Source organism: Carettochelys insculpta, chromosome 6 (genome assembly GCF_033958435.1).
Source record: "Carettochelys insculpta isolate YL-2023 chromosome 6, ASM3395843v1, whole genome shotgun sequence".
NCBI classification, from domain to species: Eukaryota; Metazoa; Chordata; order Testudines; family Carettochelyidae; genus Carettochelys; species Carettochelys insculpta.
The window spans coordinates 45003893-45018965 of NC_134142.1; the positions used below are offsets into that span (position 1 = coordinate 45003893).

Sequence of the window (15073 nt, forward strand, 5' to 3'; positions counted from 1 at the left end):
ACCACTTGGTAGTCATGACATGGGAGCTGCTCAGATACCACAATAAGGGGTGTGGTATAAGAACATGAAGAAAACAGAACAGTGACTGAATATTACTGCAGGTTGGTAGAAATCAATCTAGTGCAAACCCCTTATGTAGATGTAACTGCCCTCAGGCAGATTCTAACCTGGTACCTCTGGGCCATGTCTACACTAAACAAATAACTTCAAAGTTGCTTACTTCGAATTAACATACTTCAAAGTTGAACGTCTACACACACCCTAATTTGAAGTTAAAATTCGAAGTAGGGCACTACTCCATTCCCAGAATAGAGTAAGGACTTTGAAGTTGGGGTCCCTTACTTTAAAGTTAATTTTGAAGTAAGGGGAAATGTGTGTGGACGCTCTGCAGGCTACCTCAGAGTAGCTCCTAACTTCGAAGTTAACATCCAAGTTACTTCCTGGTGTCAACATACCCCTGGAGCTTAGTGCAGGCGCTTCTACAGCTTGAACTAAAGGCCAGCTGGCTCTCAGCTTAGGCTGTAGAGGACACTTATTCCTTCTCTGTGAAGTGGTCTAGGTACCACTACATAGGACAGTTAATCACTAATAGGTGTGTGGTTACATAGACACATTTAAACCAGTTTCACATTTGTTTTAAATCAGTTTATCTTAACTCAACAACTTATTGCCAAAAGCTAAGCAAATTTAAGAAAGAGTTAAACTGGCCTGAGTATATGGGGCTAATGGGGTTTGCACCAGTTGAACTAAACTGATTGTATCTCCTCACAGGAGAGAGACAGAGGCAGAACTGTGTGAAACTGCACAATAGGCAGTGATAGATGCCCCTAGCTGGAGTTAAGTACCAGTTGAACCTCTCTTGTCTGACTCCCTTGGGACCTGACTGAGGCCAATGAGAAAATTTGCTAAAACAAGGGAGGCCAATATTGCCTAGCACATTAGCAACACTCCCACTGCTTATTTGGGCTCTTAGAAGACATTTAGGGGTAAACTAGAGTAAATAACAACACACAACACTGAGAGTCAGAGTTGGTGGCTGTAACCAAACTTTATGGATCAGAGGAAACTTGGTCATACTCATGCTAAGTGGTGGGCCACCTAACTAAAATCATGCCTGATTAGGGATGTTGCCGGAGGAGAGTGTAGGTCAGGAGAGGTTCAACTTGGATCTGAAAGACCGTAATGGGGCCCCACCCAGCTGTGTTATGTCTGGCTCATGCTACTGTGCTATTTGCTTGCTGGGGCATGGTAGCAAGGAGAGAGGTGGGTTTCTTGCTTAATCTGCCACTCCCTGGTGGGAACTGTTTGTTATTTGTACTCCAACAAAACCAGGATGTTAAGGTCAAACCTCGCTCCTGACACATTTCCTTTGGAGGAGGCGAGGGCGGTGGGCAGGGACACGCTCTGGCCAGCGGGAAGGAGGACGGGTTGGCTGGGGCTCAGCCCAGCTTGGGCCGTGCGGGCCAGAAGCGAAGAGGACCGGGACTGGCTTGGAAGATGCGTGGAGCGATTCCCCTGTGCCTCCTCCTCCTGCAGGCGCTGTGCGGTGCTGAGCCGCGCGCGGGGAACCACACCTGGTGCGGCGCCTCTGGGACCTGCTACAGTGTCCACCTGGCCCAAGTGCCCTTCGACAGAGCCCAGGCGGACTGCGCTGCGCGCGGCGGGGCGCTGACCACGGCTGGGGCGGGGGCGGAGGTGCTGACCATCTTGGAGCTGCTCAGCGCGGTGGCGGCCCAGCCTGGCTCCTGGCTCTTCTGGCTGGGGCTGGTCAGGAGAGCGCAGCAATGCACCCAGACGGACCGGCCGCTGCGGGGCTTCTCCTGGCTGCTGGACTCGCAGCAGGGAGAGGCCGAGGAGCTGGACAAGTGGGTGAAAGAGCCCAGCAGGTCGTGCACCAGGCAGCGGTGCGCGGCGCTGCAGGTGACGGCGGGGCAGCCGGGGCTGGAGCCGTGGGGCTGGCAGGAGCGCCCCTGCAGGGACCCCACCGGCCAGGGCTTCGTGTGTAAATACCACTACAACGGCACCTGCCCGGCCCCTACGCCCCAGGGCGCTCGCAGCCTACTCTACGCGCTCCCCTACCGGCTGCACAGCGCCGCGCTGGACTCCAGCCCCCCGGGCACGGAGCTGCGGGTGTCCTGCGCCGGCTCCGCGGGAGGGGACGCGCGGCTGGTTTGCGAGCTGGGGCCGGGCGGCTACGGCTGGACTGGCGCCGAGGAGGAGCTGTGCCCGTGCCCCTCCGGGTACAGGAGCGCCAGCACCGGAGCCTGCCTGGAGCCCGGAGACTGCACCAGCGCCCAGGGCGCGTTCCTCTGCCTGTGCGCCCGGGGCTTCCTCCTGGGGCCCGACAAGAGATCCTGCGCGCCGCCCGGGCACCTCGGGACATCGGCCACCGCGGTCCACGGCCCCTCCCGGCCAGCAGGGGGCGCTGTCCTGCTCCCCGGCAGCTCGGCCGCGCCCTCCCGCCCCCCGCCGAGCCACGCGGGGAACGGGAAGTTTTCCTCCTCCTCCACCTACGTCTTCATCCTGGTCGCCACGGCGGTGGTGACGGTGGTAGTCCTGGTCGGGGCGGTGCTGGGGGTCTTCCGGCTCTGCTTCACCACCAGCCCCTCTCCGGCCGGCAAGGAGCCGGAGCCAGCCCCAGCCACAGCGGAGAGCGACCCAGAGGCCAACTCCACCGAGTCCAGCTCCGAGCACTCGCTGGAGGCCAGGGGAGACGGGGCGGAGGGCTTCCAGCCCTAGGGTGCCGCGATTCATTTGAACTGACCCAGGCCTGGCTTCCCTGTGAGTGACCCGGGCTGGGCCCGCAGGTCCCACTCACTTGGAGGGAGGCGTGTTGGTGTCAAGGCAGCTTTGGACTCTGTCTGGCGCTGGTGAGGAAGGGTTTGGCCCTGCTGAATGACACCCTGACCAGCTCAGCGCCTGTATGTTTTAAAGCATGTTCATAGATATCCTCACCCAGCTTGGCTGATGTGCCCGTGCCAGTCCAGCTACAAAAGAAGGGCCTGGGGTTTCTGCAGCATAGAGCTTGGTGTGGCCTTTAGGGCTTAGACTTTATAGTCAAACTCAGTGGCCCAAAGTTAGGCACCTACACGGGTTGTTTTATTTATATGAGATGTTTAGGAAGAGGGAACAAACCTGGCATGGCTTAACGCGTGTCCATTAGACAAGTTTGCACCTAGATGGTCAGCAATTTCTTTGGCACCTATGTGCCTCGAGCAGCTAGACACGTGGCGGTGTTTTTCAGAATCCTTGGGTGCTCAACACATCCCCATTGATTTCAGACGTTCCCCAATTTCTGACCTGAATTCAGTTCAGACTGAAGCAGGGTGGTGGTATCTTAGAAAATATGGCTGTGTGTGGCTTGTCCGTCGTCACAGAGCAAGGCAAGAGAATAGAACCAAGAGAACTCAGAGCCACGCTCAATACACTAGGCTGCAGGTGACCTTGCAAATTAAACTTATACATTTAGAAAAAAAAATTAGGGGCTTTGACCACCTGCAGTATTTTGGTAATTCTCTCTGGGGTTTTTAATCACATTCTGAAATGCAGGCCACTTATGTAGGTGCCTACTTAAACGACATAGAGATGTTGGTGCCTGAGTCTGAGTAGGGCAGATAACCAGCAGGGACTGTTGACTTCAAGTGGCATTTGGGTTGTTAACATCCCCTGAAAGTGACCAAATTTGAATATTTTAGCCAGGGTGCCTTACAAGTTAAAATTACCCCTTGATGTAGGATATTTGAGTGAGACTTGGAGGCTTAGATTTTATTTTTCAATGCTTTTGAACATTTGGAGAAAGAAAGGCTCCTAATTTTGGAGGAAACTCTGATCCAAACCCTGTTTAGCCAGACATTAAATTAACTGCATTGCTGTATTTGGAAAACAAATTGCAGACGGGGAGAGGAAATAGGCTAATTGGAAGCTGATTTCTGTTTCAGTCTATGGAAGAAAAATAAAGGGTGCTTTAGAACCTAAATCCCTGTTTAGGTTTGCTTCTGCATAAAGTATGTATTTTGTATTGAGGTTGAGCAGCAAAATAACCTGCACAGATAACCTTTCTATTAAAATGTTTAGATTTCAGTTTGATGCAAAACTTTCTGAGTGCAAATATGCCCTCCACCTCCCAATTTGGTTGCACAACCAAACTGTTGCCAACTTTTTCAGGTTAGAACAGTGGGCATGAGTCCAAGCACAGCCCAAATTGGGCTCTCCTTCTCGCATGAGTTGGTGTATTAATTTCAATGGTTTTCCCCTGGGAACAGAGACAGGAAGATTTGCCCTCTGTATGTCCTTCCTAGGTGATGCAATCCCTTTGTTTGTGATTTCCTTTCAAAAGTCCCACAAGTATTATCCATCTGGGCACATAACTTACTTTCTTTGCAGCTCAGGATGCTAATACTCCCAATTATGGCGTTGATTCTCAGTTGGGGTATTAATGCTAAGTATTGATCTGAAGTCTTTTAAACACCATCAGAGACAAAAAACTGGACTGTCTCCAGATTTTTTCCACAGAAAATGTTTTCATCATTTAAAACAAACAAAAAATTGGAATTGTCTGTTTCTAAAATATTTTTTCTCTCCACACCTGGCCTTAACCCCCTCTTTTCCTTTGCCTGCCCCTTCCCAATTTTGAGGCTTTGATTTCAAAAACAAATTCCCAGCACCTTTTTGTAGGAAAATGAGGAGTGCGTGACCTCCTGGCAAATATTTCGGCCATGCTCTGTGGGTGTATAGTATGGCCACTCGGGGTGCAGAGTGAACAATTTCTTTATTCATGCCCTGGAGTGTCACAATACCTCATTTAAATCCACACTGATACACGGGCTAACCCACAGGAGAGTTTTGAATCGTTGAATGTCAACTGAAAAAGAACTGACATTTTGACCCAAGCAGTGAGGTTAGCCTAACTGCCACACAGGAAAGATAGTAAATATTCATGACAGCTTATGAATATGTATGAGTGGTGGTGCCATACATGGAGGGATAGTCAGAAAGTTCTGGAAGGTTCTAGAGACCTCAGGGGATAACGTAACGTTAGGCTATAAATTCCAGAAAAGTGCGCCATCTGAGGAAGGATCTCCCGGATCTTTGGAGAGGGCAGAACTGGGCCGGACGATCTCCCGAATCCTTGGAGGACGACGGACCCCTGCTTGCCTCAGCGGCCTGATCAACCACTGAAGCTCCTTCCCCCGACCCGAATCTTTGGTCAGGCGGCGAATAGTTAGAAAAGGACTGGCACCACATATGCATATCCAGGTAGCTAGTCAGTAGTTAGAACAGTAGGAGTTAGTATTTAATGTTTCATAATGTAGTATCTAGAGAGGGCATGTTTATTATTTTCCTCTCCATGTGCCTAATTCCTCAAGTTGTAAGTGTTTAGTGTTGTTATCGTTGCAAATGTTAGTGCAATAGTTAAATTCATTTTCACAATCACCAGGATTAAATTGTTTAGTTTTTGATTAAACCCACTTGTCAGTGGTTTTCGTTCCTCCCAGGGTGCTCCCCTCTCCGCTTGGGCAAAAGAATTGTGGGGAAGTTGTTCTGCCATGGCAGAGGCTTCACTGAGACTTTTCCATGCAAAAATAGCTTTGAAAATTTGTATTGATGTGAAGTGAGATATGGCTAAAGTTTGCTACTTCAATCTAGCTAGTCTAGTCATTGTGACCGGTGACAAAGGTCCTTTGATTTTTGACAGGTGAGTCACAGCCCATGTCATATTTATGTGGCAGAGGCTGCACCAACCTCTGTTGATGACACTAGGACTGCTTTTTTTGTTTTGATAGGACCACTACAAGCTCCTTCCAAGCTGGATGCTTGTTCTAATAGATGGTGTCACAGGGTGCACTCACTGCTGGAAGGCCTCCACCTGGCTGCTTTGGGTATTAGCTCCTTGTAGATTCAGATCATCCTTCTGTTGCTTGTTGACATGCTTTGCTGCCCCACCCCACCCCACCCCACCCCTCAGGCTGCCTTCAATTCATGGCTTGTCCTTCCGATAGGTCACCATGTGTTTTCCTTCTTTTGGGGTGTTACAGTCTCTCCCTACAAATGATCTCAGGCAATCTTCCCAGTCACTGTCCTGTCTGTGCCACTTCCCCAGAGAGTGGCAGGAGAACACAGGCTCAACCTCTACTCCAGGTTCCAGCTCAGGGATCATCTAATCAGTGGCTAAGGTATGTAACGTCCCACTTTGCTGCCACTTTCATGAGTCTTTTCATACTCCTCTTTCAAGCTTCCACTTCACCACCCTTCTGGGTAAACTGCCTTAAGGGCCTGTTCTCCCCTGGTTTCTACTCTCCCTTTGGGTATTTTTTTTCTCTCTTTCTAATGACCAGAGAGCAGCTGACAGCTTCCATGGTGTGACTCTTTTCTGTCGATGTCTTTCTGGACTGATATTAGCCCTGCCTGGTCCTTCTTCACTGACCACCATCATCAATTCAGGATTAATTATGCCACCTAAGGCCACATGTAAGCAGAATATCTGCTTATTTGGCCCCTTCTCAGTCTCCTTAGGTTAGTGTGGAATACCGTGTCACAGGTGGGCCATTGGACTAGGGGTGAGGTGTAGAGGTGGTTGGAAAACTCTCATACGAGCTGGCTGTCTGGGCTTCCTGACTTTTGAGGTAGTTGGCTGCAGGAGTCACACAGTCTAGAAAACTGGCTGGCCTTGTTTTTTGGCAGCACTCAGGTGCCCAGTTGGGGATAGCCATATGGTGAGGCTGACCCAGAACTGTGGTATCCCAGGATCCTTGGCACCTGTTGAATGAAACTGACAAGACTGTTGTAAGTTTAATTTCAGAAGCTCTGAAAGGATGTAGAGAACCTGTGAAACTGACAAGACTACTGATGTCCTTTCATTGCTTCCAAAATTAAAAAAAATTAGAAATTTTAGAAATTTCCCAGGAACCAGAAGTGATGAGTTTTGTCTAGCTCTTGTTGAGAGATCTGATTTCATTCCTTGTTCTGCCACCAATCTGCTGTGTCACGCTGTAAGTCACTTCACCTCTACTTGCTCTTTCATTCTCTATCTTTCTTGTGTATTACAGATGGAGATGGTGACACAGTATGTCATTTAAGGCTGCCAAACTTTTCATTATAAAATCCTATAACCCTAGCTTATAACTTTGTTCAACTTCTAATCATTTGGGTTTAAATTTTCCATGCAGGGTGTCTACCTCAGTCTGATTTTTAGCTAAAATGTTTCAGGTATACCAGAGAACAAGATTAGAGGAAAAATACATTGTTTTGCCCCGACTAAAATGAATAAATAAATAGTAAAAATCTAACAACTATTTCATTTGACACATGAAACATACCACTCCATCTCCTAATAAAACATGTATTGGTGGGGATTATAGGGCATGCAGGTTGAACCTCTCTAGTCCTTCACCCTCAGGGGCCTGACTAGTGCTGAACAAGAGAATTTGCTGTGGCATGAGAGGTCAGTGTTGTCTAGCAGCATTACCAACACTTCCACTGCTTACTGGGCTCTTAAAAGACATTTAGGTGTAAATTACAGCTTAATATAAAGCTCAGAGCACTGAGAGTCAGGACTGGGGGATGTAAACAAACTTTATGGGATCACAGGAAACTTGGCCACACCCATGGTAAGTGGTCATCTGGCTGGCTGAAAGCATGCCCGACTATGGATGTTGCCAGATAAGAAAGTGCTGGACTAGAGAGGTTCAAGCTGTACAAATATATTGTATTGGTCACAGTTACATAATTTCAAATGATCACATATATATTGCCTGTGTTATAAAGGTCAGAGTGCATGACCTGCTTTGACTGAGATCCTTGGGATCTATCTTTTTTGTTCTGTCTTTGTACAGCACCTCACACAATGGGGTCATGGTCCATAACTGTGGAATATTGGTAGTGTGATAACATAAATAGTAAATAATGGCCCTGTCTGACTTTAAATACTATGTAAAAAATTGAAGGTCTATATACATATGTAAAAAAATTAGTTGTCCATGCCTCTCATCTAGCACAGTCATCCAAGAAATGCACACATTTGCTATCTCTTAAATCTCATTTTTTCTCCTTTAATTCCTTCCCAGGTAGTGTAAACAGCATTAGACATCTTTGAGGGCATGTGCATTTTGATCATGAATCTTTGATGAATATCTGATGATTTAGGTTCATCCTGTACTCATCAATAAAATTTTAATCTTCCAAAAGCTGTTCAACAATGATTTAAACTACTGAAGTTTTAAGTGTGTTATGAGATTAAAGTGAATTTCACAGGCAGCCAAGGGCAAAGTTTAAATACTTCAAAGTGCTTTAAAAAACAAACATCCCTTCCTCTTACTTGTACAATGTATGAAGATTTAAAAAGCAAATGGACTCAAGTTTTCCTCTGGGAAATAAAATTTCTCCAATGTAATTAAGTTTCCTATGTTTTAAACTTCCTTATCTTTCACAGGCTATTGCATGGAACTTAATCATTAATATGCAATACTTAATTCCTTCTAGACAGAACATCTTTCTTTGATTTCTTAAGGATACAATCAACCATTTGTTGATGTTATAGATAATGCTGTTATGAGGGTGAAATTCACACTCTGTGCAGGAGGAAGCACAGAGTCTACAGAGCACTTAAATTGCCCTGAGGTCCTCTACTGAGGACTAGGACAATGCATGCCCTTGTGTTGGTTCTAGGTTGGCCATATTTCCCTAGGCCAAATAAGGGACAACCTGGAGGTGTGGGGATGATGTCTCCTTGGCACCTGAAATAAAACTGTCCCAGGCAAAACAGGAACATGGTCACTTTGCTGGGGCTGTGGCTGCCTTGCGGGGGTCTGCCACCGTGCTTGGGAGGCGATTGAAATACTGCCTGGTTGCGGGAGGCAGCTGTGGCTCCTGGCTGTTCCTTGCTGTGGGATGCTGGAATGGGGCTGCTGCCCTGCAGGGGACCTCCCTGGCTGCCCCATGCCTCGGGGCACTGGGAATGGGATTGCAGCCCCACTGGCGAAGCTTCTGGCTTCCCTAAGCTGTGGGGAGCCAGGAAAGGGATGGCAATTGTGCCAGTCTGGCTCCCCCAAGCCATGGGGAGCCCAGTGGCAGCTGTGCCAGTCCAGCTCCCAGCTCCTCGGCTGGTCTGGCTCCTGGCTTCTGGTTCCCCCAAGCCATGGGGAGCTGGGAGACAGGTGGTGCTCCGGCTGGACCCCCTGAGCTGCAGAGAGCTGGGAATCAGGTGTTCGCCTGGCACCCTGATTGGGGAGGGTGGGGCGGGGGGAAGGGCAGCTCAGTGAGGCCCTAATCCTGGGCAATTAGTCGTTTTGTTAAAATAAATCAGGACACCTTCCTGGTCCCCAAAATATGGGGCCGTCCCAGCCAAAATAGGATGGATGGTCACCCTGGTTGATTCTCTGCAGAGTGCTGAGTTTTACCCTTAATGCCTAAGGGAGTTGGGCATGTTAGACTGAATCACCTGTGCTCGCATACTTGGTTTGTTTTTAAGTGTCTTCTTTCTCTCCTTGCTGCCATCATAAATGTTCTGGGGACAAATCAGCATCAGAGCCAATTTACAAATGAATAAAATATATCATTTGCAAAGAGATTCAGCCAAGTAGCTGTCTCCAGCCACACACACAAAGTACAACCTTTCTCTGTATGTTGTTTCAGGTGTTTGAACTGCTAAGGCCCTGATTTGCAAATAGACCAAGAGTTCCATTTGCAAATCAAGGAGCAACACATGTTCTGTAATATGTTAAAAGAGTAGGATGCATTGTTTCTGGGAACATAATTAGTAGGGCTAGTCTAGTCTCTTCAGACTGGAAGCCTGAGTTTTGTTAGGATCTTTCTTTCCCGAGACCAGCAATGAATTTTGTGCAGCTAATGTACTCAGCTTCAGACAGCAAGGTCCACACATTGCTCAGCAGGAACCCTTTATGCTGCATAATGAGGGTTAATGGTAGCTCGGAATGAACTTTCCTCCAGCTCTCCTTAACCAGTAAGGTTGATAGAAGACCTTCCACACGTTAGTCAAAATTACCTTTACCTGCCAAAAGAATAAGTACCTAATATAAAATATTTTCCTTAATAAAAAGTGTTTCGCTCCCACTTTGTTATGCTATCAAATGTAAAGGGATTCAAACACAGTAAGCAATGTAAGCATCATCCTATTTATACAAAATTGCGCATTAGAGTCTCATTTCTTATATAGTTTAATGGCTAGCCCTTGAACATATTCATCACAAATTCCCTTCTTCTTATCTTACCAGATAGTGACAGCCACCAGGATTCCCCTGCACATCCAACAGAGATAGCTAACAGCGTTCAGAAATTCTCAGCATAACTGGTCTTGCTGCTCTGCAAATTCAGTTTAGAACTCTCAAAAGGACCCCCCTCTGGCACATCAGAGGAAGACAGGCTTGCTGGATGAAAATATCTTCCCTTATGTTTGGAATGTGCATTCCTGTTTTGTGTTAAAAGATTGAAGCGGCCGTATGTTTAGTTAGACTTAAAAAGAAGAGTGTAATGCTCTTTCCATGCTCCCTAGATAACTTTGGGAAAATGGGAATAGTTTATTTAAATGGAATGCTTATCCACACAGGAACAGTAGTCTCCTGCTGTGTGTAATCCAATATAATGAAACCTAAAATACTCGCATTTATGATCTGACTAGCAGAGCATAGTTGCGTCTACACGTGCACGCTACTTCGAAGTACCGGCACCAACTTCAAAGTTAGGCGGCGAGACGTCGAAGTCGCTAACCTCATGAGGAGATAGGAATAGCGCCCTACTTCGACGTTCAACGTCGAAGTAAGGACCATGTAGACGATCCGCGTCCCGCAACGTCGAAATTGCTGGGTCCTCCACGGCGGCCATCAGCTGGGGGGTTGAGAGATGCTCTCTCTCCAGCCCCTGTGGGGCTCTATGGTCACCGTGGGCAGCAGCCCTTAGCCCAGGGCTTCTGGCTGCTTCTGCGGCAGCTGGGGATCTATGCTGCAGGCACAGGGTCTGCAACCAGTTGTCAGCTCTGTGTATCTTGTGTTGTTTAGTGCAACTGTGTCTGGGAGGGGCCCTTTAAGGGAGCGGCTTGCTGTTGAGTCCGCCCTGTGACCCTGTCTGCAGCTGTGCCTGGCATCCCTATTTCGATGTGTGCTACTTTGACGTGTAGACGTTCCCTCGCTGCGCCTATTTCGATGTTGGGCTGAGCAACGTCGAAGTTGAACATCAACGTTGCCGGCCCTGGAGGACGTGTAGATGTTATTCATCGAAATAGACTATTTCGATGTCGCAACATCGAAATAAGCTATTTCGATGTTGGCTGCACGTGTAGACGTAGCCCATAAGTTGTTCGCATTTTCAGCAAATATACTTGTCTGATGAGATTATTGCTTATTCCTGCGGGTTTCTTCTTTTCATTCTTTAAACTAATTTTTGGTTCCAAGGAAAGATCCTGGACCAAGAGTTTCTGAAGTTGAAATCCTCTACAGATCGGTTATAGCACAGTGGGAATCTATTGTAGCCCTTATTGCTGAAATTGTGAGTCTAGTTCAGTTATGTGGGGCGCAAGACATAAGCCACTTCTGGGTCTCAAAAGAAAGTATATTTGCTTTATTTATGTATCACATTAATGTTTTTTCAAATAAAATTTTACATCTCTTATCTGATGTAGAGGTCTGGGGAAGCACAATGGTTGTCCATTCCCATTTTGTTGACATATTTGCATTACTTTTTATATTAATATCAAACAACATTGTAGGACATTTTTCTATTTAAATAACCAAAGGGAAAGAGGCAGGGACAGAGGAGAAGCCAGAAAGTTCCTATCCTGACAGTCTGAAATATTTTTACAAAATTACAGGAGACTAAGATTTTTTCCTCTCATACTGCTTCTGCCATCTGTTTGGTTTCTAAGGCTTTTGTGGCTTAGGGGCACCCAGCTACCTGGTTATGTTAATACTCACTTCTTCTAAAAAGCCCAGATAGTTTGTTCCTTAAAAAAGAGCCGTTAGCTTTGAAAGCAGCAGTTTCAACTCTCATATATTTAGCTTCTTTTATTCAGAAGATCATTTCTGGAACTGGGTGGCAAGACTTGGCAAAAGAAAAGCCCCTTGTCTGAATGTATTTTTGTAGCCATTTTTTCCCTCTAGAAACGCTCAAAGTTGTCATTAATTCCAAAGCTTTCTTCGGTGGTTACATAGCTGCAGTTGGAAGCAGAATTTTGGCTCCGTTGTCTTAAGGGAATGAAGTTTCTGTGGTTGGTGCAAGAATCCTTCATAATGTAATATGATTATGAGGAAGGTCTTTTTAATATCTGAAGGATGCTCTTGTTTCCACATCCAAGCCTTGCGACACAGTGTAAAAGATTGGGTTTTGTACTTTTGCAAGGATTCTGTCCCTTGCCCTGTGTCCTGTCTTGCTCCATTTCATACTCTTTCCTTTTTCAAGGCTCAAGCTCTGTCCTTATCTATCTGTGATCACTGGTCACCTTCCACTCCCTTGGTCAGTCACCATTCCAACAGTTCTGCCTCCTTCCACCCCCCTTCTCCTACAAACATCTCCAGGCTTTTTCTTATGTTGCCAACGTACCCAGAATGTTCTCTCACCTAATTTTTTCTTAAGTTTCACTTCCCTCTCAGAGTTAGGATGACCCACACATGCTATTTTAAGGGCTTTGTCTCATATAGGAGCCTGTTACCCCCTCCCACCAGTCACAGTTTCTCACACTTGCTATCTAGTCACAAAATTCACCTCCTGCCCCAAAGAAAGTGCTTTTCATCCATTTCCTCTGAAAAACTAAAAACAACCAGCCAAAAAACCCCTACCAACCTCTCCCTGACCGTAATTATAGAAACCACATAGGCAAACAACTAAAAAATTAACATAACATGTACTATACTATTCAAGCACCCCCATTCTCTGTGTAACCCCAGAGGCACTGAGACCCCTGGCAAGGGAGAGTGAAGTCTCTCTGCTGTACAACCTTGGTTGAGAGGCATCTGGCTTTTGGCTCATAGGTAGAGCACATGGCTTTAGCCCCCAAGGTTGTAGGTTTATTCTGTCCTGTCAGTGACCTTATATCTTTATTTCCTCCTCCATCGCTGGTGCTGTGATCAGTTTAGATGGTAAGCTCTTTGGGGCAGGAACCAAGGAGTGAAAAACTGAGCTGTTGTAAATTAGTGTAGCTCCACTGATGTCAATAACTTACATCAGCTGATGGTCAGGCCCATTGTCTTTAGGCTGTGAATAAGGAGCTTTTTAGGTAGCTTTTTAAAGGCACATAAAAGAAGAAGAAGAAGAAGAAGGAAGAACAAACTACAGAACTGAAAATATAAAATACATGTTTTTTAAATAGAATGTTATTCTAGTTCTTCCAACAGGAATCAGGAACTTTTTAAAGGAGCTATTTTATAATACTTTGAATTTGGCTTAGAAAGAAATGCTTTTGCTCTTCCCTGTAGACTTAGTCAGATCATATGCAAAATACTTTTGCAATGATGCTAGGAAGCGAAAATGATTAATAGTGCTATTGATTTTTTTTGGTACTCATTCTGCATTTTCCTTTTATCCAGGGCTGGTTGCTGCTTGATTATATAATACAGGATATTACATAGAAGCTGCGTCTACACGTGCACGCTATTTCGAAGTTAACTTCGACGTTAGGCAGCGAGACGTCGAAGTCGCTAACCTCATGAGGAGATAGGAATAGCACCCTACTTCGACGTTCAACGTCGAAGTAGGGACCGTGTAGACGATCCGCGTCCCGCAACGTCGAAATTGCTGGGTCCTCCATGGCGGCCATCAGCTGGGGGGTTGAGAGACGCTCTCTCTCCAGCCCCTGCGGGGCTCTATGGTCACCGTGGGCAGCAGCCCTTAGCCCAGGGCTTCTGGCTGCTTCTGCGGCAGCTGGGGATCTATGCTGCAGGCACAGGGTCTGCAACCAGTTGTCAGCTCTGTGTATCTTGTGTTGTTTAGTGCAACTGTGTCTGGGAGGGGCCCTTTAAGGGAGCGGCTTGCTGTTGAGTCCGCCCTGTGACCCTGTCTGCAGCTGTGCCTGGCATCCCTATTTCGATGTGTGCTACTTTGACGTGTAGACGTTCCCTCGCTGCGCCTATTTCGATGTTGGGCTGAGCAACGTCGAAGTTGAACATCAACGTTGCCAGCCCTGGAGGACGTGTAGACGTTATTCATCGAAATAGCCTATTTCGATGTCGCAACATCGAAATAAGCTATTTCAATGTTGGCTGCACGTGTAGACGTAGCCATAGTGTTTTATGTTGCACATTTCATCCAGCTAAAGCTCCCATTGAGCCCTACGTGGCAACCTGACAAATTATACACCCTTTTCATTTCATTACAATGCATTCTAACCAATAAATACCTTGTTTATCAACAAAGCTAACATTGTTGCAGAGTTCCCTTAGTTTTCATACTAGAGCCTTAAACGAGTTCTTTCATCCAACAAGAGATAAACACCCTAGATGTTTGAAGATGGCAGTGGTTGGTCCATGCAATGAGTGTAGGGCATGATTATCAGAAGTGCTGAGATGGCAGTGCAGTCTGAATCTCTTGAACCTCAGACCCACAATTGTCAGAAGCTTCCTCTTCAATCCCAGACTACACACTGCATCAAGAGCATGGTCAGCTGCGTAAGCTGATCCGGTAAAAGTCCTGTGATCATCATGGTGGACATTTAGTCCTGATTCTAAAAGTTAGTTATCCTTCTTGACTTTGAAACTATCAAACACGACCGACTTTGGCATTTCCCTCTATGGTTAGGAACTACAATCCTTCGCTGAGGGACTCTGCAGTGCATCTAAGGTACTTTGGTGAGGAGCATGAGATAATAAACCAGAACAGAAGAGAGGAATGTTGGGCTACCAGTATACTGAAAATAACCTCCGTTTAGGTACATACATACACACAGTCTCAGGACACACATACAAAATGAGCGTAATGTATTCAACCCAGGCTTGGGGTGAAAGACTATTTATATATCAGGATGGATGTGAATACTACAGTTGTGCCATCACCTTGCTTGGCAACCTTTCTTCAGGTTGTACCACATTCACAGTAACTTCTCTGTCAAAGCAGACATTAAATTATTGAGTGATTT

At 46.5% G+C, this 15073-nt stretch overlaps 1 protein-coding gene across 1 annotated transcript; it reads left to right on the forward strand.

Annotated features, from left to right (window-relative positions):
- Positions 1–1403: 1403 nt before the first annotated feature.
- CLEC14A (C-type lectin domain containing 14A) lies at positions 1404–8389 on the forward strand. The gene has a single exon (XM_074996828.1). It carries the CDS (start codon positions 1498–1500, stop codon positions 2737–2739), a length of 1242 nt encoding a protein of 413 aa, XP_074852929.1. The 5' UTR covers positions 1404–1497; the 3' UTR covers positions 2740–8389.
- Positions 8390–15073: the final 6684 nt, after the last annotated feature.